Consider the following 22,874-nt stretch of genomic DNA (forward strand, 5'->3'; position numbering starts at 1 on the left):
ATTTTAACAAACTTCTATCTTCCAATGTATGTTAATTTTGCCAACAAAACCGATAACTGTGATATTAACAGATATATTATAAATATTTAAAAGCTTCTACTATACTCTTTAGAAAATGACGGCCCTTATAAAAACACTATTAATACCTTATTAATTCCTGTCTAAATATCAAAATAAATAACAATTTCGAATAAAAGCTTCGATAGAAACATAATGTATATCAACAATTCACATTTACTTGTGTTTTTTTAATAAATCTATGTCTTTTTATCTTTTTAATAATCATAACTACCATAATTATTTGTCATTTGTTACTTCACAGTAATAATTTTTATAGTAATGTCAAACCAATGTCCTTGTTTGACTTTTGAAGGACTTCCGCATAAACCCAAAAACGTCCAACAACTGTCTAAACGTTGCGACCGAGAAGCTCGAGAACAGTTGACAGTTTAATGATCTGCGAACAGAAAAAAGGTCAAAAGTTTCTCGTCACATAACCCCAGCGGCCTACTATTTAAAATCCACAGTTGACAAATTTAAATGAGAGTTAAAAGGGTCACTTGGGATATACTGATAAATTTAATACCGAAACAGACGCGTGGCGTTCTTAATTTAAACCGTACAAATTAGGTACACGTGTGCTACACCGTTGAAACAAAGGAAAACATCGAAAATGAATGAAGATATTGCTTTCCGCGTGATATATCTGAGTTCAATATACTTGTGTGTCACTAGTTGTCTAATATAAAAAGTTAAAAAAAGTATTTGTAACATAACCTAAGGAATGTTAAATAAGGACTGTCAGTTACTGTGATGTTGTGATATTAGTATAAACATAATCATTACGTCAAGTGTGATCTGTGAACTATATATTTCATTTTTTTTTGTTCAAGTTAAAAAATAAAAAGGCTTAATTTTTATTCAACATTTTATATTCTTTTCATGTTATTTTGTTCCTCATATTGAATATAATAATGAATATAAAATTATAGAAAATATATATTATTATAAGTTCAACATAACATATATTACCAAAAGCTTGAAATAAAGGGCAGTGTACTTTTAAATCCTTATTGAAATGTTATTTTAAAATAAAGAAAATCACTAAAATCTACTACAAAATTTAAAGTCAGGTCATGACCTAAAAATTATCAAAATTGAGAAGGGTGAAATATCATTTTTTGTGCCGTATTTAATCTTAGATGATTTGTGATGAAATGTTGATTATTATTTTCACTTTTACCTGATTTGGTACAGTTTACCAGGTATCATGCGTTATTAAATATCTTGACGTATATCTAGACTGACGTCTAACTTGGAAGAAGCACATACTTGTGACGTTGTACCTCATTTTTTCTGAACCAAGAACCAAATATTTGTGGGGGAGGTAGGAGATGAGCTGCCGATATAGCTGCACTATCCGCGCGCTCATTTCCCAGTATACCAACGTGAGAAAGGATCCACAGTAAACTTGTCCTGATCCCATTCAGATAGTAAATTATTCATATAAAACTTGGACAGAATAAGGTAAGGACAATGCTCTCTTCTATAAAATTGACTTAAAGACGTATTTATGAAGGGGGTAGTGAAGGTGCAAGGGGTAAGTTGGGGTAGTGGACAAGGAGGGGATGCAACAAGCCAATTCCAGCCCTGGAAAGAAGATCAAAAACTGACTTAATTATCTGACTGAATTCTTGAATTCAGTTGACTTGCCGGACATTCCGTAGCTTATTCAGTCTTAATATTAAAAATGAAAGTGCCTGTCTTCTCCAGAATATTAATCGGTCGTTTTCTAGGTACATCGGATATTCAGTCAAGAAAGTGATGAACAATATCAGTGAAGCTAGAACTAGTATTTACGACGACCATCAATAAGGTACAGAGACAATTATCAGAAGTAACGGTATATGGATTGTTAATGCATCTGGAATGACTTGAAATCATTGTTCTGACCTATGCTATTCGTGTAAGAATCAGACAGAGAAAACAAGAATATTGCATCCAAAAGTACTTTAGTAAATACATTATACAACCACACCTTCATCATTGTTTCACCTGGAATTGTATTACCAGGCACACTTACTAGATAATTATTGCGTGCTTGCATGTATTTTGATCAGCGATATATATTAGTGAAAATTTTTAAAACAGATATTGGTGAAACTTAATTTCAATGGATTTTACATTTCTCATAAATAAAATAAGAGCTTTCCATTTAATGTTATAGCGTTAATGTATATATAAAGAACATAATCATGGAACGTTCAAATTTACATTTTCAGCGTTAATCTGTTACTGGGGCTTTTGTTCTAGTATGGCATTTGGGATATATATCCGATCTTTATAGTCATATCTTTTCGAAATAAAATTTAGAGTCTCACATGAAGGAGCATTCTCAATACTTAAACCTATTTCGGCTGGGGTTCCCCAGGGTAGTGTCTTTAATCCACTCCTCTATCTGCTCTATCCTGCTGCTGCTGTAATATTTGTCCATGACACAGTTATCATGGCAAAAGATATACACATATATCTGCTGAAGGCTGTAGAAAAAGAGAGAGAGAGAGAGAGATTAGTTTATCTGCCAATCATAAAGTAAATTTTGACCTATGGAATGCAAATATGGGGTTGCACTAAGACATCAAACCAACTAGTAATCCAACGCTTCCAGAACAAACTTCTATGATTAATTACCAATGCTTATCGCTACATAACCAACGAAAAGCCGCACAATGATATCGAATTCAAAGGAATTTATTAAGTAATCCAAGATTTCGCCTTAAAATATGAAATAATGTTACTAACTCACAGCAACGTAGAAGCAATCAGAAATGGAAGCGAACCCAAACCACACAAACTTGTATAGTGTATAAGTGTTACTCTTAACTTTAGCTTAAGTACTTTATTTTCATTTCAATTTTCGTGCTCAACATGCTTGTATATTAATGAAAGTACAACAAAACAGTAGTAGTAAATTATTCAGAACAGTACTAAGCATATCTAATATAAGATGTAATTAATTTAAAAAACTGCTACCGAAGCCCAACAAATACTTTTGGAAACGTACAGTGATGTTAATCCATTTCATCCAATCATCGATTTTAGCTTCGACTAATTAAAAGTTGTCATCCTGATATCAATGGTAAAGAACGGTCTGGATGATAAAACTTCGAAGATTCATATCAAACGCTTAAAGGACTTTCAGACAGACTATAAATTGATAAATAAACTGGTTTCAGACGTTTGTAATGAATAAAATCCAGAAAGACGAAAATGCCTTCTAATGACATTGACTGAATTGACTGGTCTACTACGACATTTCCAAGGGCAAGGAGTCATGAGTTAACGCAGGAAAGTAATCCCCATCAACACCGCAATATTCACGGCCATAAAGTGTTGCTGTGCATGTATTGGGATCAACAAGATGTGAAGCGTTGCAAACTGCTAAAACCGAATGAAGCTGTTACTACAGACGATTACTGACGTCTTTTGAACTAATTGAAAAACCTGTTGTTGCAAAAATGATAATTTTACAAGCACCTGGTTTTAATATCTTCTAAATATTAAATTTCAATATGAGCTTATGGAGAGGTATTATAGTTATCATGTAAATTAACTACTGATCGGAGTTATAAAATAAGAACGCAAATATAGCATCTACTGAATAGCTCGGCATTGTTTGCTATGTACAGCCGTAGTAATGTGACATAAAACAAATTTGCCAACATAAAAGAACCTCAACCATACAATATGTTCCATTTTAGGGATATTGTGTCCGGCCGGTGTGGACTAGCGGGCGTTTTTCGTTAATGGAGACAATCTAATGAGTTTTCCGTGTTTATTCTATCGTAGACTGACAGATGAAAAAGCTGTTTACATTGCTCGTATTGTCAAGTCTTTATGGTCGTAAAAATTAACAGCCTTTCGGAAAGCGGCGTAGTTGTCACGTCTTCTAATTTATACGTTTTAATAAAAGGTGTAACCGAACGGCGGCAACAGTAAAAATTCGAGCGAACACTCAAAAATATTTTATGGGGACTATCTTTTATATAACCATCAGTTATTAGATTTTTATCAGATTCGTTTGAAGATATCATTAAATTACAAATAAAATGTAATAATGTATCTTTAGTTGCCTGACTGAAACATAACCTAAATATGTCAACATATAGTCTATTCAAAATAGCAGTGAATAAACAAGACACCATTTTTCTTCTCTTATTATTCCAGTTAAAAAAGCGTACAGTGCTGTCGGATAAATTCGAACATGTGACCGAATCAGCCTGCAAAAGTTCTTCGATTCAGTCAGAAACAGGTTAACTCTCTAATCAATAACTTAGACCAAGGATGAGATAATGGGGTAATGGGTTACCAGTAAAATGCGTTAGAGAGATAAATATTGATACTATTATTATTTGGAGTTAAGTTGATAGCAAAGGGTTAGAATAACATTTGATTAGGTTTTGTAAATCATAATATTACTTAAACATTCATTGTAGATATATTCAATCCAGGCTCTCTATGCTAGAAACAGGAATCCAGCAAAAGAAGTGGTTGGCAAAAGCTGTAATTAAGGATGTGTAATTGTGAACTAGTGTTAAATTGGAAGTTATTAACTTGAATACTGGCTCAGCATGTGACAGAGTGAATGAAACTTTCTGGATGTGGGATTATGCCGGATAATGCTGACAATATCAAAACAGAGTGATAAGAGTGGAAGCGACTATAGGTGATAACTGTAGACAATCATATTGTAGAGTGTGAAAGATTTATGCGAATAGATATGTGTGTGTTGTTGTTCAGAATATACATGAGTTAAAATGTATGAGGGAATGAATACTAACTGTTTAGCAGATATGGCAAATACATTAGAGACAGTTCAATGATAAAATCTAATTTATGCAGAAAAATGTACACAGGTTGTAACAGAAGAGACTATGGAGAAATACAGTGATAGCCGAATATTTTTACAGCAACGCAGGAGACAAGAACTAAACATTAGGTACAATGATTAATTAGGTTGATTAAGCCTCTAGGGAATACCACAGGTGGTTTAGGAAATATTTCAATGTAAATATAATTAAAAAACTCTAACCCATAAACTATCGTGGCTTTTTAATTAACTATAGTTTATAATTTATGCGTTAAATGTACAATAATTGTTATTTAATGTTATATGTATGTTCGGACGCATCAAACAGAATTGTATCTTTTTTTAACTAGATTAAAATAAGAAGCTAAAATAATGTCTGATTTTAAAACGAATTTACAACTTTTAATTCAACCGCGATGACGTAAGTACACTGCTATTATGAATAGACTAATATTTGTTGTTATTATATATCGATAAATAATATAATTAAATAGGTTTTCAGATAAGCAATAACTATATTTTACTGATTATATAGATAATATAACAAATATCTAATATAACGAGTTTAATATAACCTAAAAATGTATATACGTCAATTTAGGTAGAGAATGTATGTAATTTTATTATACATAAATTAATTCTAAGGATTTATAACATATGGCGTTACTATGTAATAAATATCAACGAGTACATCTGTAATCAACTTCATGTTGAAACCTCATTAACCGTGTTCACTTTTTAGTATGTGACATTGTGTCGAAGTGTGAAACAAAAGATGTTTCCAGTTCATTGAAAAGGTCTGGATTACATTTGCGGGAAGTTTCAATTTTTTGTTTAGTTTTGAAAGACATCGAATGCTGTGTAAACTCTGGTTTTGAAGTTTTAAAAATAGTGATTTTGCGCAGAGAAAGACACAACGCAAAGAGCGTTCTGGACAGACAAAAACAAAACTTGAAAACAGGAATTTGAAGGCATCAATGATGATTTGTGTAAATCACAAGAACAATTTACGCAATTGTTGGGTGTAATTGCAGGTACGTTTGAAGAACATGGAAATGAGCTAATACTGTATGATTTGAAGTCACAAAAGGAGTTTTCACATGTGAAATGCGGTTTCAAAGTCAATATCGAAAAGGTTTTTTGTATGGTATTGTTACTGGTGATGAAAGGTGGATCCATTATGATAATACAAAGTAATAAGCATCATAGAGACCACCCAGTCATGCAGCAACATCAATAGTAAAGCCGAATCCATGACAAGGTTGTGTATACTATGCACTGCTAACACCTAATGAAACCACCAATGGAAATCGCTTTCTTCATCGACTCTTCGTTCCACTTTTCGTTAACGCTCGACCACATGTTGCAAAACCGGTGAAAACACATTTGGAAACATTAAAATGGTAAGTGCTACCCCACCCGCCGTATTCACCAGACCTTGCTCCTCCTGATTACTGCTTGTTTCGACATATTAGTCGTGACCTGTCTGAGCAGTGCATCATTTCTTATGAAGATACCAAAAAATAGGTCGATTCGTAGATATTCTCAAGAGTCACATCGTTCTTTCAAGATAGAATCCCCAAGTTACCGGAATGATAGGAAAAAGTAGCAGCTATCGATGAACAATACTTTGAGTATAAAATATTGTACCGATTTTTGACGATAAAGATAACTAGCTATTAGTTGACCAACAACTAATCTGTAGGCCTAATATAATAAGTTAATAAAACCATAATATATACCCTAAATATGTGAAAAGTCCATACATTTTATTATTTATCAATAAAAAATAAACATAAAATAAAACGTATCAAATATTTATTTAAATATAACCTAAAAATATATAAATATAAATGAAATCTCTAAGTTGCATGATATATATATATATATAATGTATTCAAAGTTTTTTTGTACATACGTCATCAAGATGTTTAATGTACGCCTGCCGCATATTGTAAATTGGTTCAGAATCAGACAATATTTTCCTTCTCATTTTATTCTAGTTAAGAAGAGACAATGCTGTCTGATTAGTTCGAACACGTAAACTAATGAGTTTGTCAAAGTCGTCTCAGACTCAGACGTATGCAAAATACTTGAAAGCTATATTGATAAAAGGTTATAACTCTAACCTATAAACTATTGCGGCTGTATAATTAACTGTAGTTTTTAGATCTACTGTAATGTTAAAATAAATTATATTTGATAACATTTTTGTTCTATTATTTTATATTAGAGTGGAAACAACGGAAGGTATGCACATAATTAATTGAATATAACTGTAGAAAATGGTATTGTAGGGCGTGAAAGATTTGTGTGCACAGATATGATTGTAATTGTTCAAAATTAAACATGAGCATTAGGTTAGAAAATATGAAGAGAGAATGAATTCTAACTGTTTTGTAGATATGGTAAATGCATTAGACAGAATTCAGTGATTAATTTTATCAAGAATGGTGTACACAAGTAGTAGCAGAAGAAATAAAAATACAGTGATAGCAAGATGACCTGCCAAGTAAACACATCATCGAAGGAAACAAGAACTAAACATAAAAAGTAAATATGCTCTCGAATGAAAGTAATACGTTTCTCAGATATACAATTGTTAATTATGTGGATTAGGCCTCCAGAGGGATACCACTACATAAAAAACGCGCCTAGAAACTCTACTTTATGGATGGTGTGGAAAAGAGTTCAATGTAAACAAAACAAATCTAACCTACAAACTATTATACGTGTTTTCTTAATTGTAGTTTTAAGTCCTTCGATAATATATGTATTAGATGTACTATAATATTAAAATAAATTATATTTGATAACATTTTTGTTCAATTATTTCATTTAGATTAGAATTTTCTTGTATGTCAAAGCCAAACTGAACTAAAACTCAGAGTTGATGCGGCAACATTGTAATGTTTCGTCGTCACAAATATCCACGACGAATTACTAAAAAAACTTTGAATAACGAATTAATATAATAATAAATTAATATAGTATTAATATAAGAACGAATTTAATATAACCAAACAAAAGTCAATTATAGCACTTGTACGATAATTATAGTAATTAGTTGAATCAAAAATTAATTAACATATTTCTTTAAGGATGAACTAATAATATTATGTGAATACCTAAGAACATAAAACATTTTATTATAGATATAAATTTTCGTGTTTTGTTAGTCTATAATATATTTTTATAAAGCAATAACGTAAGCACACGGTACCAATTAAATTAAATATTTAGAAAAGTTGTTGTTAATGTTTATCTATAGAATTGAAAAAGTACGACACTTCTTTCCTTCTTTTCTTCGTTCTTTTTAAAATCACAATGGAATTAGTTATTTGGGTGATGAATTAATATTTTAATAACTAAATATATAATGCACAAATAAAGCGAGAAGATAGTCATAGGCACTTTAAAAATATAGTCATACGTGACAGAAACAAAAGAAATCAATTATAAGAAATATGATGTTTATGTGTTCTACCAAGCAATATATTCAAAATTTTATCAATATTTTCGCTTGATAATACCTATTAATAGAATAATATACAAAAATTTCGAGTTAAATATAATAATCCCTTGTTCTGCAGCAGCCTTTATACTTTTGTATTAATATTTTTAGTTTATCTATATTTTTATTTTTTACAAAAAAATATTTTAGTTATATTAACTTCGCCTAATTTTCTAACCTACATTTACAAATTTTAAAATACCATTATATATTAAAATTCTTTTAAATGTCACGTCATTCAATACATTTTATTTCTTAATAAAATTTGAACTACAAACACGAATAGATTAATATTTCATTAATGAAACAAAATTTGTATGACTTATATTGCACAAATATTAACAGTATTTGCATTCAAATAATAGGAGGTATATATATTTTGGTTGGTACAATATAATCTGTTTACATAATATGATAATAAGCGAAAATAAATCATAAATAAAGCATGCAAAAAATATAATTGCAAACTGTGTGGCAAATTAAACATAAGATAGACTAAACATATATTTTACCCATCATGAAGTTCGATCGTTATGTCACAGAATTAAATAATAGATTATATATTTTGTAAAAATTAACCAAAACCTCTATTTACAATTTTTTTAACTCAAATCACCAAGCCACTCAAATTTCATCAACCACTTTGATCCGCGAGTCGGAATCGCGCTATCTGGCGGCCACTCCGAACGACGCCATTTCGACGCCGGCGCCAATATGGGCGGGGCGTCGCGGCGCCTGACGCCGACCCATCGGGGGAGCCCTGATATCGGTGGGAGTGGTCTAACTTCGATGGTGGGGATAAGGCAGCGCCCGGTAAATTTTTGATGATTTGACGAGAGTTGACGTTGGTGACGTACGACGGCTTTCTGATGGATAAGTGCTGATGTAGGAACTTTTTTGTTGCCAGTCAATTCGTCGTTTTTACTCTTTTTCTGATGTTCTTTTATTTTCTTTGAGAAGCTTGTATGATATTCTTAAGTAAAATCGATAGTATGTGTACTAGTACAAATCTACTATTCAAGATAATAACAACACATTTATTTTTATGCGAATAATATTTATATATACTAAATTATACAGAATTTTTGTAACTTATTGTAGTATATGTAAAGAAATTAATGTCAGTTAAATTTTTTTTTACACTTATTTTCTAATGTTCGCCGAAATAAACGTTGGATAAAGGACATTGATTTACTGATATAAAGTGTTAATCATATTTTTTTACAATGTACATTTATATCCACAGAGTACACTCCGATTTATATCATCTAAAGATATAACAAAGTTTAATTTTGTAGATTGATAATTGACTATAGGCAACTAGTTATACTTAGCGTAACATATTTTTAACTGTCAGTTTTAGATGAATGTTTTGGTCAATTCCATTTTTGCCTTTTGATTATATATTATTTTTACTTACCAAAATATGAGTACTTTTAAAAGCAAGTTTCAATACGACAAGATTATAAAGGTATATATAATTATTTAATTAATAAACGTGGAATGTATTAATAATTATATGCTGTTTTAGGGCACTGTGACAAAAATTGAGTTCTCTTTGCTTTATTTTGAAATTGATGATAAATTCCGGATTTATATTGATTTAACAAAAAATGAAGGGGTATTCCCTAAACTAGCAGACAAAGTAGAAATCGTGGACCCTATCGCATTTCATGGACCAACTTATACTGCAGTTATTGGTCCATTAACTAATTCTCAATTCCCTTCTGTTATGAAATTAACAAACTCTACAGATATTGATTTTTATAATTTTTTAAGGACTAACAACTGCAATGAACATTTATTAATGTCTATAGATAAAATCTTAAGAAAATTCAATTATGTATCAAATAGCACCATGCAGAAAATGATTAAATTAATTTTTGGACATTTAACTCGCAATAATAAAAACAATGTAAGTACTTTAACAGTTCTGCAGCTAAATATATTTAAATATTTAGGTTTATCAATATTTTAGTGTAGTAACTTTGAAAATATTAATATCAAAGTACCAACAGATTTAGATTATGTCAATAAGGATTCTCGAAATTACTCATTTTTGAAATTTAGTGACATGTTTCATTATGGAGTCTTTCCCAGTCAGTCAGTGTATAAAGCCAATTGCAATAGTGACTTATTATTTGGGTAACAATGTATATATTTTTTCGAATACTATATTTGTGTTTAATTCTTATAGATATATTGAATTTGATTTCCATTATGGATGGTTTATTTTAAAAGATCATATTAACCAAATACCTTTATTGTTTTATGAAAATATTGTTGATCCAGCCATATTAGATAGTTATGTAGTTATCAATAAGTGGCTGGTTTTTACTGAAATATTTGAAGAAGACAGTGTAAATACCTTAAACTACATTTTGATTAAATCATCAGATATATCAATAGTGCAGAAAATGGAAAGGGAACATTCAGAACAATTATTACTAAATAGAACTGATATATGCAGAGATAGAGGAAATTCATTGAAAGTTCAAATACTCCGGAAGTCAGAAGTATGTTAAAATGTATATATTTCAAAGAACAGCAGGGAGTAAAAATTAATTAAGATTGTTTTTGGCTATAACAGTGTTCCAGAATATTGGATTGAACTGTTGGTTCATGAAAAAAATGGTAAAACCTTGTCACCAGCTTCAGCAATATTTATTATTTTACATGGCAAATATTCCAAAATATATCCTTTTCTAAAAGAGAATAAATTTTATAATATATATTATAATAAAGATATGTAAGTCTGTATCAGATTTGTATAGAAAAAGAAAACTTGAATGTGATTTTAGGGAAAAATTAAATATAATTTGTTATAAGGAGCTTTATGGACTAAGAACAGCAAAATATTTATTCAAAATTAGTGAAGACGCGGTATTTCAAGAAACCTGTGATAATCCTGATGTTCAACTGAATAAGAGTATAGACTTAAATCAAATAATGGAATGTAAAGAAAATGAAGTTATTTCATTGAGTTTGATGGTTTCCAAAAAGACAATACAAGGCAACAAATTCCCACCTTTTATAGCCAAAAGACATAAGAATATGTCACATTTTGGTATACCAGGTAAAACTGTAACAGTATAATATTATAATTTATTCATTTTCTTGTGTTTAGGAAAAAACAATCAAATGCAACTAGATTTATATGACTCTGATCATAAGAAATATATTACATTATATTTCACTGACCGTGACAATTACAGATATCCCCTAGGATTAATCAATGATATGAAAATCATAGTTAAACATGTTCAGGTACATAAAAACAATTATGTAAAAACTACAGTCTTTACATCTTTTGAAATACTAGAGTACACTCCGAAGATGTTGTTTTCATCAGTGAATTTGTAAGTTTTGCTGATAATTGTTGGAATAATTTTTATACTTATAATGGAAAAAGGCCCAAAAATCTTTAGTAATATTGTTACAGATGTTTTACCGATAGATCAACTTGGTTATGGAGAAAAAAAAGCCCTCAAGTTTTGTTAGGAATGTATGAATATCTACCACAAAACTGTATAGTCAATGGGAAGTTTCTACTTATAGCGATATTAAATCTTAAATTTAACTTGTATTGCTACAAATGCCATTCGGTATTAAGAGCGAATTGTTGTCCAGATTCAGAAATGGCCAACTCTGATTTTAGTAAAAATCGCGTGGAAATAAAAATGAGGTACTTGATAACTCAAGTTTTCATCATTTTTGTTTTATTTTGTCTGTCATCTTTCAGTCTCTTAGTTCAAGATGCTGTTACATCTACATTTAAAATATATACAGATAATGAAGATTTTCTCTATGATCTATTAGGCTTCACTCAGGAAAAAGAAGTTCAAAGTTTCTTGAGAACATTCTCAAGTATTGGATTGAATTATATAGACTTTACTAAAACATTTCCTCAGTCTGATGATAGTGTATGTAATCAGATTTTTATTGTCTCATGTATTTATCTCTCATAATTTTTAAATTGTAGAATGAAGATACTAGAAATTTTTTGGAGGTGTTTACTGAACATATCAGAACTGTAGTGAATTTTTGTCAATATCCTTTTGTGGATGCAGTGTGTATCAGGCAGAGCATTTCTAGTCATCCATGGAAAATGGTTGAATTTCATATAATAGAATAATTTTTATAGTGATTGTTAGCAAGTTTAATACATTTGTTGTTGGTCTACTTATAAAACAGGTGTTAACTTTTATATGGGTGTTAAAATAAATGCGACAAGTATATTTTTGTATTATTAAACCTCTTATTTGTTAAAATAAAAATTATTTTATGTCAATGCTTTCTTATTGGTTGCATTTTATTCATTTGTTTTTCTCATTATATACATTGTCAGTGAAAAATCTAAAGTCATGTTGATAAAATACATATTATTTTAGTAATTATAGTAATATACTTACAGGGATTTTTTAAAATTAATATAATATAGATCTATAGGGGACTGCTCATATATAACGCAACGGATTTCAACTATCCATTGAAAATTACACAAGTATATATATAAAATATATTATCGACGTTTGTATTTATTTAATAAAAAAATCAAGTGTGCCTGAATAAAACACAGTAATGTATAAAATATAGTAGTAATATATAAAAGATTTTTATTTATCAAAGTAAAAATTATTTTGTTTTTGATATATCATGGCAACCCTATGCCCTTTTCTTTTGTTTTAATGCTTGCTTACTGGGAGCATTTTGTTCTTTTCTATTCTTCTCGTTGTATACATCATCGCCGGAAGACCGGAAATGAAGCTGATAAAAAACATTCGCTGCTAGAAAGCAGAGTAATGATATAATGACTATGTATTCGGCTCGATTCTCAAAGGGAACGCCACAAGCAGTATACCATCGGGCTCCGTTAGATGGGGGCTTCTTGCCGGGTAGACAACTCCAGTCGAAATATTTTTCATCGTAATCAGTGGGACATAAGTATTTTCTTTTGGATAATATCTAAAATGTAGAGGTGATTATTTGGTTTGTAAGTCAGGCGTTTTTAAGTGAATATTGTACTGGCGACAAAATCATTTATATTCATTCAGCTGTGTGCCGCTAAAAAACATTAAATCGTTTATAAATCTAGATAAGGAGTTGCTAAACTTTTAGTCACGGAATACTCACCGAGTGTTTTTTAATTTGTAAAACCCCACATCAAATAATTATACATATAATGTTTAATGCCATGGATAGAATTGTTTAACTGTTTCATTAAAAATTGTTTTATATTTCGATATTATCGCCAAGAAAGGTCGCACGTGTCTGGAATAGTATTCTGTCTCGATTAAATTTTTTTTAGATAAATGTAGGCTGAAAAATGTATATAGTAACAATACATTGTAATAAAAAGAAGCAAAGTTGGGGGTAATCATTTTAATAATTGCAAGATATTCACGTTTATTAAAAAACTTTTAATGTAATCAGTAGGAGAGCAGTTATTTGTCTTCGATGGATATATCGAAGATAAAGCTGAAGAATACAAGTAATATTGATACCCCTGTTATAACTGTAGTTTTATCAATTTACGCTGCAAATATGTCGAAAACAATCAATTAGGGTTCGTTATTTGAAAAACCAAGTACCGCAACTTTCTTCGACGTGACTTCTAATATAATATGAAGCCAACTATCTCTAATATGCCTTAGTTATCTGCAATTGTTTATTTGATAGTATGTATCTTATTATTTACCTTTGACCTTTTTTTTGTTATAATAGTGGTTATACCTAACTGCATCATTCACGTATTAAACTATGAACAGTAAAAATGACTAACTTTGGGGAAACCAGGTGACCAATTTAGGAATCGTAATAATTGAATATGAATAAATTACCCTATACTATTTTATATACCTTCCCTGAAGCCGTCATTATGGATGAATATTCATCACATGGTCCGATCGTTTCCTTAACTCCAGTAGCAATTTCATCTTCAGGATTGAAAAATATCGTCATGGACAAGAACGACGAGTAGTGTATAATTAAATGAAGGCATATGAGTTTTGTGGTCCAGTGCAGCTTGGTTTTGCTCTTGGTAGACTCATTTCGAGGCTTCCTATCCGCACTCCATATGATCACCAATGATATGGTGAACAGAATGAAGAACGTGACCTCGGAATGGATTTTGTAACCGTCATGGAGTGGATGGTAGATTGGGAGAAATAGAATTATGCCTCCTATAGGTCCCATTACTGCAGCGAGCATCGTGGCAAACAGTTCTCGAATAACACTGAGAAAAAATGTTACTTGAGTATTTTTGTTACTTGTATTTTTTCATCTGCACCTTTTAGAGCAGATCCATTTTCCGTTACTGGGACACATTAATCTCCTGAAATAGTGGAACCAAAAGGTGAAGCTAGCGGCAAAAGTTGTATGGAAATAATAGGAGTTCCACGGCACATAATAGTGCCTATCATAAATGTTTGGATCAGTGTCGTGCCAGAACCAGTGAGCAAATCGCACGCTCACGATGTCATACGGTATATCGATCAAAACGACGACTAAACCAACGGCAAAAGGCTCTGCCCATTTGGGTAATTTCATTTTGGCTACCGCCACTGATGAATTATACAGAAAACAGGCATCTGCAGTTTAATAAAAGCGTTATATTTCAAGATCGGCCATTGTAATGAAGTACTTACACAGAAAAATTATATGAAGAGGCAACCGTCTTGCGAAAAATATTATAAATGTCTGTGAATGCCAAAAATTATCAATATCTGGACTGATATAAGATAGACATTCCACGACGAAACCATGAAGTATCACTCCTAGCCAAAGCCATGGTAAACGGCCTCCTCTTTTTAAAGCTACAAACATAAACATGAGGTCATGTACATTTCTTATAAAATTCATTCTTACCATGTATCAAAGTTGCAAGGCCACCAAACAAAAACGCAAACTGAGAAATCACATAGGTAGGTTGATGTTGCCAGTGGATTCGCGGATCAGTAACCGAAACAAACCAATCCAAAAACTACACCAGTAAAATTATTTACGGCTATAGTATAGGATTAAAACAAGCAAGTAAGACTTACACCATCATACTTTAAGTCATGTAGTTCCGTTCCTGGGTTCAACAAATCGTTGGCGTTCATGTCGCTCAAGTGAAACACCTTATTTTGAACATTGAAATCAATTTGTACCATTTTATAGTGCTTTCATAAATTTTCTTGAGTGTGTTATCACTTTTAACAATTACTAAACGTTATGATTGCTTATCGAATTTATTTTAACATGAAAACCATGTACTTTCAAGATAAACAAAACTAATCTTGATATGATTACCGAATTGAGCGCTATATTTATTAATTATGAAGTAACACGTTGTTCAGATTATATTTAAGGTTAAAAATAATTATGTTTTTAATAGTTAACGAATCACTGAACCCGCTTAAAAAATTTACATGATATATATTGATATTACGTTATCTGGTTTTGTTACATTATATGAAAAGATGTTATTGAGTTTATGAATACTTGCGTTTTGTTAAATAAACATTTGTATAAAGAGTTAATTTTATTAGCACGAAATATTACTTATAATGTGACATTTGAAACTTCTATTAGTGTTAAATTAAAAACTTTCAGAGATATTAGAAACAACCTAAATGCAACCGGCATGAAATCTCAAACGGAAAGAGCTAGAGTTAATTATTGTAGAGTATTATTTCATAATGCTATATTAAATTATAATAAACTATGTTATGATTTTTATGAATATTTCCAGGTATTAAAAATATATTCGTTTTTATAGTAGATCTAGTTGCATATTAAATTAATTTTTTTAACAAAATTAGACACTATTAACGTCCGATGTCTACAATACACGTAGTAGGTTTAAATTGTTTTCAAAGTTTAATATGACACGTTATATTTTTGAATAACTATCGTAAGTGAAGTAAAACTCATTTATTTTTACGTTTATTTATATTCTTACGATAATTCATAAGTTATCCTATCCTATACTATCAATTCCAATGAAAAGAAGCATTTTACTAATTTAAGGCTTGATATATCACTAGCGATGTGACCCCAATAAACAATGCAATAATAATCCAATATTTTCCCGTAGAACTTTGGCTCTCTACTTCTTCGTTGACGTTCCGTTTCTTACTCCTCTTTTTACCCCCGTATTTTTTCTCGTATTCCTCCAGTTCCTTCTGCTCTTTCAGCTGCCGTTCCTTCAGTTTGATCGCCTCTTCGGCATCTCGTTTCTTTCGTTCTTCCTCCTGCTTTTGTTTGCAAACATCATCGCATTCGACAACGGCGAGACCTTTACGGATCGCCTCGCACTGGAATTCTTTTTTTAGTCTCTTGCACTTGCAGGTTATCTTCATTTTCTTTTTGCACAACTCGGGATTGGGGCAGTCACCGGAGTGGCAGTTGGTTTTGCATCGATGTCCACAGGGATACTAAAATATCAGATAGATGTCGTTAATGAGCAGTGTTAACGAAGAAAATAGGGGTAATATTTACATTTTTAGGGCATTGATTTCCGCAACTTTGTAATTCTTCTCTTTTGTCGACATTTAACCAATCGGAGCATGAAACATATGGTTGTGTTAAACCACAGTGACACTTGATTCTTAACATTTGTTTACACGGAGGACAGGATCCTGGATGACATTGTTTCGGACAGGAATGAGTGCAACCCTCGGGCTGTGGTTTAGAACAAGGATTTTCACATTTTTCACAATTGGTTCCCGCCGAAACCTTGTCGTTGGCGCCATCTACCGTATGACACAATAAAGTACATGAGTGATTGGTGCAAATCAATATTCTCCCACACTGTCTGCCACAACTGGACGGTGTAGCCTGAAAACAAGGCCAGGCTGATGTTTCGTGTTCACCTAAAACTTGCATTCTAAAGATTTTGTTTCAATAGACGGGATAAAGTTCCTAACCTAAACACGTTACCAAAACTGGTTCTTTACAATCGGGACATGGGAGGCAACGCTTCTCGAATTGCGGTGAAGTTTGCTCCCAGGGCATTGAAGCTTTCTGCGCTTCGATTTTGACATTGACCGAGGAATGACATTTTGCCGAACACCGATGAGAACAGGTGGTTCGTGATTTGTTACAAACTTGACGGCACGGGGGGCACTCGCCAAAATGACACTTGTGTTTCTCTTGCGCGTCATGATGACATTCCGGCGGTAATCTTACACAATTAAGGATGGATATATTAATTACTCTCTAGTTGTTAACTTTTCTTACTTACAAACATAATTTGGAGCATTTCGGTGGTTTTACGCGATGCTTTTTACCACACGGTACTGTGATCTTCGTACCACCACATCTGCAGGACACAGTGTTTGTTTGTTGGCATGGAAAACAAGGGCCGCGATGACAAACCGACTGACATTTGTGATTTCCGCACTGGAGGGTCTGCCCACATGGTTTTTCGCAGGGTGGACAGTTGCCATCACAACACTAGTTAACATAAAAAGGTCTTATGGACTGCACTTTATGTCGTTCAAAATTCCGTGAACGCCAGATTGTAACTTTTACCGCATTTATATAAAATGACGATCGGATCTACTTTAACTATGACCTGAACTACGCCTAGCACTGAATTTAAGTGGAACTGCCGATATTGGAAATAGCTTCAGATAGTTGATCAAATTACATAAATAAAACATATATTTTATAAAAAATGTAAGTACACCCACAATTTAATACACTTTAAGTATGGTGAGGGTTACCACTATATATTTCCAAAAGTAGATTTAAACTTAATTTAACATTTTACTTTTACTTAACAAAGGACTTTTTTTCGCATTTCTAATAAACTTTTTTTTTCCTTTTGGTCTATATTTATACGAGCTTTTGTATAAGTCATGGTAAATTTTTACTTTTGTCACATTATTTTCACTAGTTAGATTTGTGTTTGCTGTAATGTTATTTGTAATAACGTAGACAATGTCTCATTCTCATCTTGTTTTTTGCTTTGACCCTTGACTTATTTTAAAAGTATTTTCGAGGAAAGATCTTATATTAGAGGTCTAGTCAGTTTTTATGTCAGTATAGAAACTAGATACATTGTAATAATGAAATTCGAAGACTTTTATATTTATTGCAGACCCTATTTGCTTATACTTATATAAAACCAATAACTGGCATAAGGAGCAAATTAATAAACATTTGAAATCATTCTGACAGTTATCGACCACAACAATATCTTATAATAGTAAGAGGTGCGTGCATTGACAGCTATAATCGAAGATCAGTTGTAGGTATGGGCAAAAAATATGCACTAATAAAGTAGAAAACGATGATAAAAAGTATGAGTGAGACAAATATAATAGCACCCATGCGATCTTTTTTCCAACTTTCTCAAACACTGGCATGACAGGTGATAGATGTATATGATTAATATTAAAAAACCAACATGCCCTCTTAGTGTCATACCATGGCCAATGGACATTTAGGTTTATTGAGTAATTTAACTATGTATAAATCACACTGTTCTGGCGTTAACGGAATTTTGGACTAATGATTAATTAAGCACTTTTAAATAATGGGAAATAGGCATATTATATGTTGCTAATCTTACCTTTCTATTACAGGGATGCTTATTGCAATCTTTCACTCTTTTACATTTACTTTCACATAAATATTGTTTGCAACATTGTATTTCTTTAGTATGTTGACCACATCTGCACGATTTTGTCACAATTTCCAAACACTAAAAAAATCTATAATAATTTTTATATCACTAAGGAAGGTAATAAGACTTAAGAGATAATAGGATAAGAAATAATGTAATTCAATAGGGATTATAAATAATGGAAGAGGAATGTAATAAATGAAGAAAAAATCAAGAAAGAATGTAGTAGAATAGAAGATATAAAATTACAAGAAATGAAAGTAGCAAAAAACAAATACTAAATAAAATTCACTATGAATTAGAGAATGAAATGGCAGATATGACAAGGAAGGATGAAAGAGTAATCTGAATATATAGAAAAGGGGGAAGAAACAAAAAAAATATAACCCTATAATGACCAAAGAAAGTGAGATAAAATTAGAACAAGCTGATATAAAATAAGATTATTGTATACATAGGATAGACTGATCTACTCCGCTACTATCCAGTGGTGATACACTTTTGTATTCAAGTTAATCATTCGTGTATTCAATAAAACAGAGTAAAGTTGGCCATGAACTGAGAAGTGGTTGTACCATGTACAGAAAAATTACAAATATAATTCTAGGATACATGACAACAGGAAAAACAGAAAAAGGATCTGAAGATTTAAACATGCTTTTTTGTATATAGAAATGATAAAGGACAAAATAAGAAAAACTGTCAACAACTGGAAACTTTCAAACTTACCAATCCACATTTGTCTTTATGACATCTGTAATTACAGGTATGAACTCCACATTCTAACAATTTTTCACATGTATCTGGACAAGTGGGTACATCTTCTGTACATGGTAGTTGATAATTAGTTTTGCCACATGGACATGTCCTGGGTAGTGCTAACAAACATGTATTACATACTCCAGCATGACAGACATCTTTGCACTTGTGTTTACCACAATCAAGAGGTTTGTCACAAACCTGTAAATGTGTTTGTAAGTTTTAAGTCAACAGCATTGAAATTTGGAACTCTACCTTATCACATTGCCATATTGGTGAACTACAGTCCCTCAATTTTTGTTGTGACCCACACATGCATTTCTGAATGCTTTTCTTTGAACATGGTTGACAGTCTCCGTCATGACATAGCTCACTACAAGTATGCTTTTTGCAAGTTAACTCTTTTCCACATCTGTTGCCACAAGACCATCCTCTGAAGCTACATCTCTTCGTTACAGGTTGATGTTTCCCACAGAAACATGCCACTGTAACAGTAACTGGACAAGGAGGACAAGGCCCTAAAACACATTGGTTCTATTATTTCTCTGAGGAAGAAAAGCTAAAATTTACTAACCTGGGTGACACAGTAATAAACATTTATGACCACAGTAAGGTACTAGATCCTTTTTACATATTTCACCACAACTGTGAGGTACTAGAAATGGCTGATATGCTGGATTTTCAGTTTTTGCACAGAAACATACATATTTAATGGGTGTTTGGTCTGGAGCATATTCAAATCTACATTTAGGGCAGCACCAGCATAGTTTATTAACATTTGATATGGTTTGTTCCTCTATTCTCTGTTTTAATTGGGTAACTGTATCTTTTGACCATCTTTGTATACAATTTAAATGGAAAGCCCCATGACAATTAAGACAGCTCCATATTTGGTCATCTCTTTTTACTCTTGATATACAAATAAGGCAGGTGGTTGCTCCAGATAGAAAAGATTCTTCAATGAAAGTTTGTGTACGAGATACTTCATCATTTGTTCCACCAGTTTTTGTGTATTGCTTCAAAATTTCCTCTGAAAAATCAAAGATGAACCCTCTATTGTCAATGTTATTACAAATAAAACAACCTATAAGATTCGTAGAATCTATATCTTCTTCTTCAGATGAGGATTCATAGTCTTTAATATGTTTCTTCACTGCATTCTGTAATTTGGTATGTGCTTCCCTGAATTTTTCTTCAGCTGCATTCAGGGTCGGTCTAATTGTCGAATTTGTCGCATTTTTTCTTTGTTTTTGTGAGACCTTATTTTTATTCCAGGGGTTTGATTTGGCCCTATTATTATTCATTGCTGAAGACATGGTAGGTTAAGTTTGTTAAAAAAAATGAAAACCAATGCTTACCTAATGTTAAATTAACATACATATATACATTTAATTACTGGTTTTTCATCGTAATAAATTGTTTAATGACATTATTTTAGAAAAACCTATTAAACATACTTTACGTCTTCTTAATAAACGTAACATGAAACGTCACCTTTTATTTCTTTAGTTGCCTATATAGTTTTATATGGGCAACTGTTATATACTATATTATTGTTTTTAGAAGAAATTTATATATAACTATTATATATATAAACTAATTGAAATTATTTTAATATCCACGAGTTTCTGTAGTATGGTATTTATGTTTTAAGTAACATTTTTGGTCTAATTTGTCATTTTCCTAAAAGATGTCGCTTCATATATTATTTTACTGTTCATTTGGTACATTTAACATAGAATTGCTAAAAATTGAAAATTGACATTTGATCCTTCTGATTGTTCAGATGAGAAATGATGATTGGATTGTCAGAAGTCTATTTCTGAGGCCTGCATCCAATTGTTACGACTCGGCAGGCTTTTATTTTTCTGATCTCATCTCATAATCGAGGGGTCCATTTTTTTTAAACGAATTTTTTTCGGGGTTTTGAAGGTTATCCGTATTATCAAAAATAAATTTTTGTTGTTCCCTATTTATTTTATTCTCCTTTTTTACGTATGTTATTAAATATTTCTTTATAACTGGAAAAGCCAATTCAGTAAAATCGGAGATCCCCTCATCTTTTCTATTTCACTCACCCTTTAATCACAATTATTTAAATATGCCTATAATTATATTTTAACTTATGCGAAATAAAATTATATTATAATGTTAATATTTACAATTGTAATAGATATTTCTTACTGCTGCTTTCGATTATAGTACTTACAAACGAACAACATTAAGTCTATAAATACAATGACAAAAATATTATCAGATATATAACATCATAATCTTTATAATCACCAATTTTAATGTCTGATGATTAATTTAATTATGACTTAACGAACTCTTTGTATAAATAAAGAACATATTTTGTAAGATTACCGCAAAGTTAACTGAACTAACGTAAATAAAATAAACTACTGAAATAGCAATAATTTTATAAAATTACGTCAATATTTTAACAAAGTTGACTAATATTTATGACATAACTTTAACCAAAGCATCATTCGACTAAATTGTATCAACAAAGAAATTATTCCCTAAGACACCACAAAAATAAACATATATATCAATTAAATAAATGAATGAAATATGGATTTTTTTATAAATCACCAGCAAGAATTATGTTGTTATATATGTTCAACGTTCCAAATCAAGTTAAATTAAGAAGTTGTATCTTTTATACTAATAAAATGTTGGTTATTTTTTATGTCTCTAACAAAATTGTAATATCGGTACAATTATTTATATCTCAGATGTCAATCTCCTGGGTGAACTTGATTTATATGTCAGATTCTACCCCCAGGATGTACGCAAAATTACTCTACGTCTGCAAGTTAGCGCGGAAGATAGAGCGGACCTACACGACGCTACAAATTTCTCGCAGTTTCCGCTCTTTTGTCGGCTTTTCCAGGTGGGCTGTGACACGGTTTCACACTTGGAATCTGTTAGTGAGCTCGTTAGCTACATCTGTAGGATTGATTTAATTAACTTTTCCGACCTGAAATGTCATCCATTAGTGTCTTAAATAACTTTTTTTACGCGATGATTAGTAAGTCCCTATAATAATATCTATCTACTTATAGAATAATCCTATATTAAAGTAAGTAATAGTAGGACATTTCTAT

The 22,874-nt window shown here is 31.3% G+C and overlaps 4 protein-coding genes across 4 annotated transcripts in view; 1 reads left to right on the forward strand and 3 right to left on the reverse strand.

The window, feature by feature from the left end:
* The window catches only part of LOC143199188 (LIM homeobox transcription factor 1-beta), a 36,202-nt gene extending 27,184 nt beyond the window's left edge, over positions 1 to 9,018 (reverse strand). Inside the window, exon 1 of the mRNA XM_076409012.1 lies at positions 8,897 to 9,018. Within this exon, the coding sequence (XP_076265127.1) occupies positions 8,897 to 8,903 (7 nt within the window). The 5' untranslated portion in view covers positions 8,904 to 9,018. The remainder of the gene's footprint in view (positions 1 to 8,896) is intronic.
* Positions 9,019 to 9,289: 271 nt separating this feature from the next.
* LOC143199179 (uncharacterized) lies at positions 9,290 to 12,620 on the forward strand. Its single transcript, XM_076409002.1, has 10 exons — positions 9,290 to 9,855; positions 9,916 to 10,299; positions 10,363 to 10,529; positions 10,582 to 10,900; positions 10,955 to 11,133; positions 11,186 to 11,460; positions 11,512 to 11,743; positions 11,827 to 12,069; positions 12,127 to 12,307; positions 12,367 to 12,620. The coding sequence occupies exons 1-10, from the start codon at positions 9,811 to 9,813 to the stop codon at positions 12,517 to 12,519; spliced, it is 2,178 nt and encodes a 725-aa protein (XP_076265117.1). The 5' UTR covers positions 9,290 to 9,810; the 3' UTR covers positions 12,520 to 12,620.
* Positions 12,621 to 12,968: 348 nt separating this feature from the next.
* On the reverse strand, positions 12,969 to 15,775 carry LOC143199182 (uncharacterized). The gene is made up of 6 exons (XM_076409006.1): positions 15,428 to 15,775; positions 15,252 to 15,366; positions 15,032 to 15,199; positions 14,674 to 14,974; positions 14,244 to 14,619; positions 12,969 to 13,349 (listed from the first exon to the last, which is right to left on the reverse strand). Exons 1-6 carry the CDS (start codon positions 15,536 to 15,538, stop codon positions 13,050 to 13,052), a joined length of 1,371 nt encoding a protein of 456 aa, XP_076265121.1. The 5' UTR covers positions 15,539 to 15,775; the 3' UTR covers positions 12,969 to 13,049.
* A 525-nt stretch (positions 15,776 to 16,300) lies between these two features.
* LOC143199178 (NF-X1-type zinc finger protein NFXL1) lies at positions 16,301 to 21,268 on the reverse strand. The gene is made up of 10 exons (XM_076409001.1): positions 21,120 to 21,268; positions 20,846 to 21,067; positions 20,336 to 20,791; positions 20,017 to 20,279; positions 19,732 to 19,962; positions 18,949 to 19,080; positions 17,614 to 17,825; positions 17,297 to 17,553; positions 16,869 to 17,242; positions 16,301 to 16,804 (listed from the first exon to the last, which is right to left on the reverse strand). Exons 1-10 carry the CDS (start codon positions 21,139 to 21,141, stop codon positions 16,388 to 16,390), a joined length of 2,586 nt encoding a protein of 861 aa, XP_076265116.1. The 5' UTR covers positions 21,142 to 21,268; the 3' UTR covers positions 16,301 to 16,387.
* Positions 21,269 to 22,874: the final 1,606 nt, after the last annotated feature.

Source organism: Rhynchophorus ferrugineus, unplaced genomic scaffold, assembly GCF_030347505.1.
Source record: "Rhynchophorus ferrugineus isolate W39M unplaced genomic scaffold, kcgeb_rfMv2 rfM6, whole genome shotgun sequence".
Lineage (NCBI taxonomy): Eukaryota > Metazoa > Arthropoda > Insecta > Coleoptera > Curculionidae > Rhynchophorus > Rhynchophorus ferrugineus.

Coding starts and splice junctions, on each gene's coding strand:
- LOC143199179 (XM_076409002.1), top strand. CDS start 9,811: ATGAGTACTTTTAAAAGCAAGTTTCAATACGACAAGATTATAAAG. Junction 9,856..9,915: donor AATACGACAAGATTATAAAG/GTATATATAATT, acceptor ATGCTGTTTTAG/GGCACTGTGACAAAAATTGA. Junction 10,300..10,362: donor CTCGCAATAATAAAAACAAT/GTAAGTACTTTA, acceptor TCAATATTTTAG/TGTAGTAACTTTGAAAATAT.
- LOC143199182 (XM_076409006.1), bottom strand. CDS start 15,538: ATGGTACAAATTGATTTCAATGTTCAAAATAAGGTGTTTCACTTGAGC. Junction 15,367..15,427: donor ATGACTTAAAGTATGATGGT/GTAAGTCTTACT, acceptor TTACTGGTGTAG/TTTTTGGATTGGTTTGTTTC. Junction 15,200..15,251: donor CCTTGCAACTTTGATACATG/GTAAGAATGAAT, acceptor TTATGTTTGTAG/CTTTAAAAAGAGGAGGCCGT.
- LOC143199178 (XM_076409001.1), bottom strand. CDS start 21,141: ATGTATGTTAATTTAACATTAG. Junction 21,068..21,119: donor GTATGTTAATTTAACATTAG/GTAAGCATTGGT, acceptor CCATGTCTTCAG/CAATGAATAATAATAGGGCC. Junction 20,280..20,335: donor TTTATTACTGTGTCACCCAG/GTTAGTAAATTT, acceptor AATGTGTTTTAG/GGCCTTGTCCTCCTTGTCCA.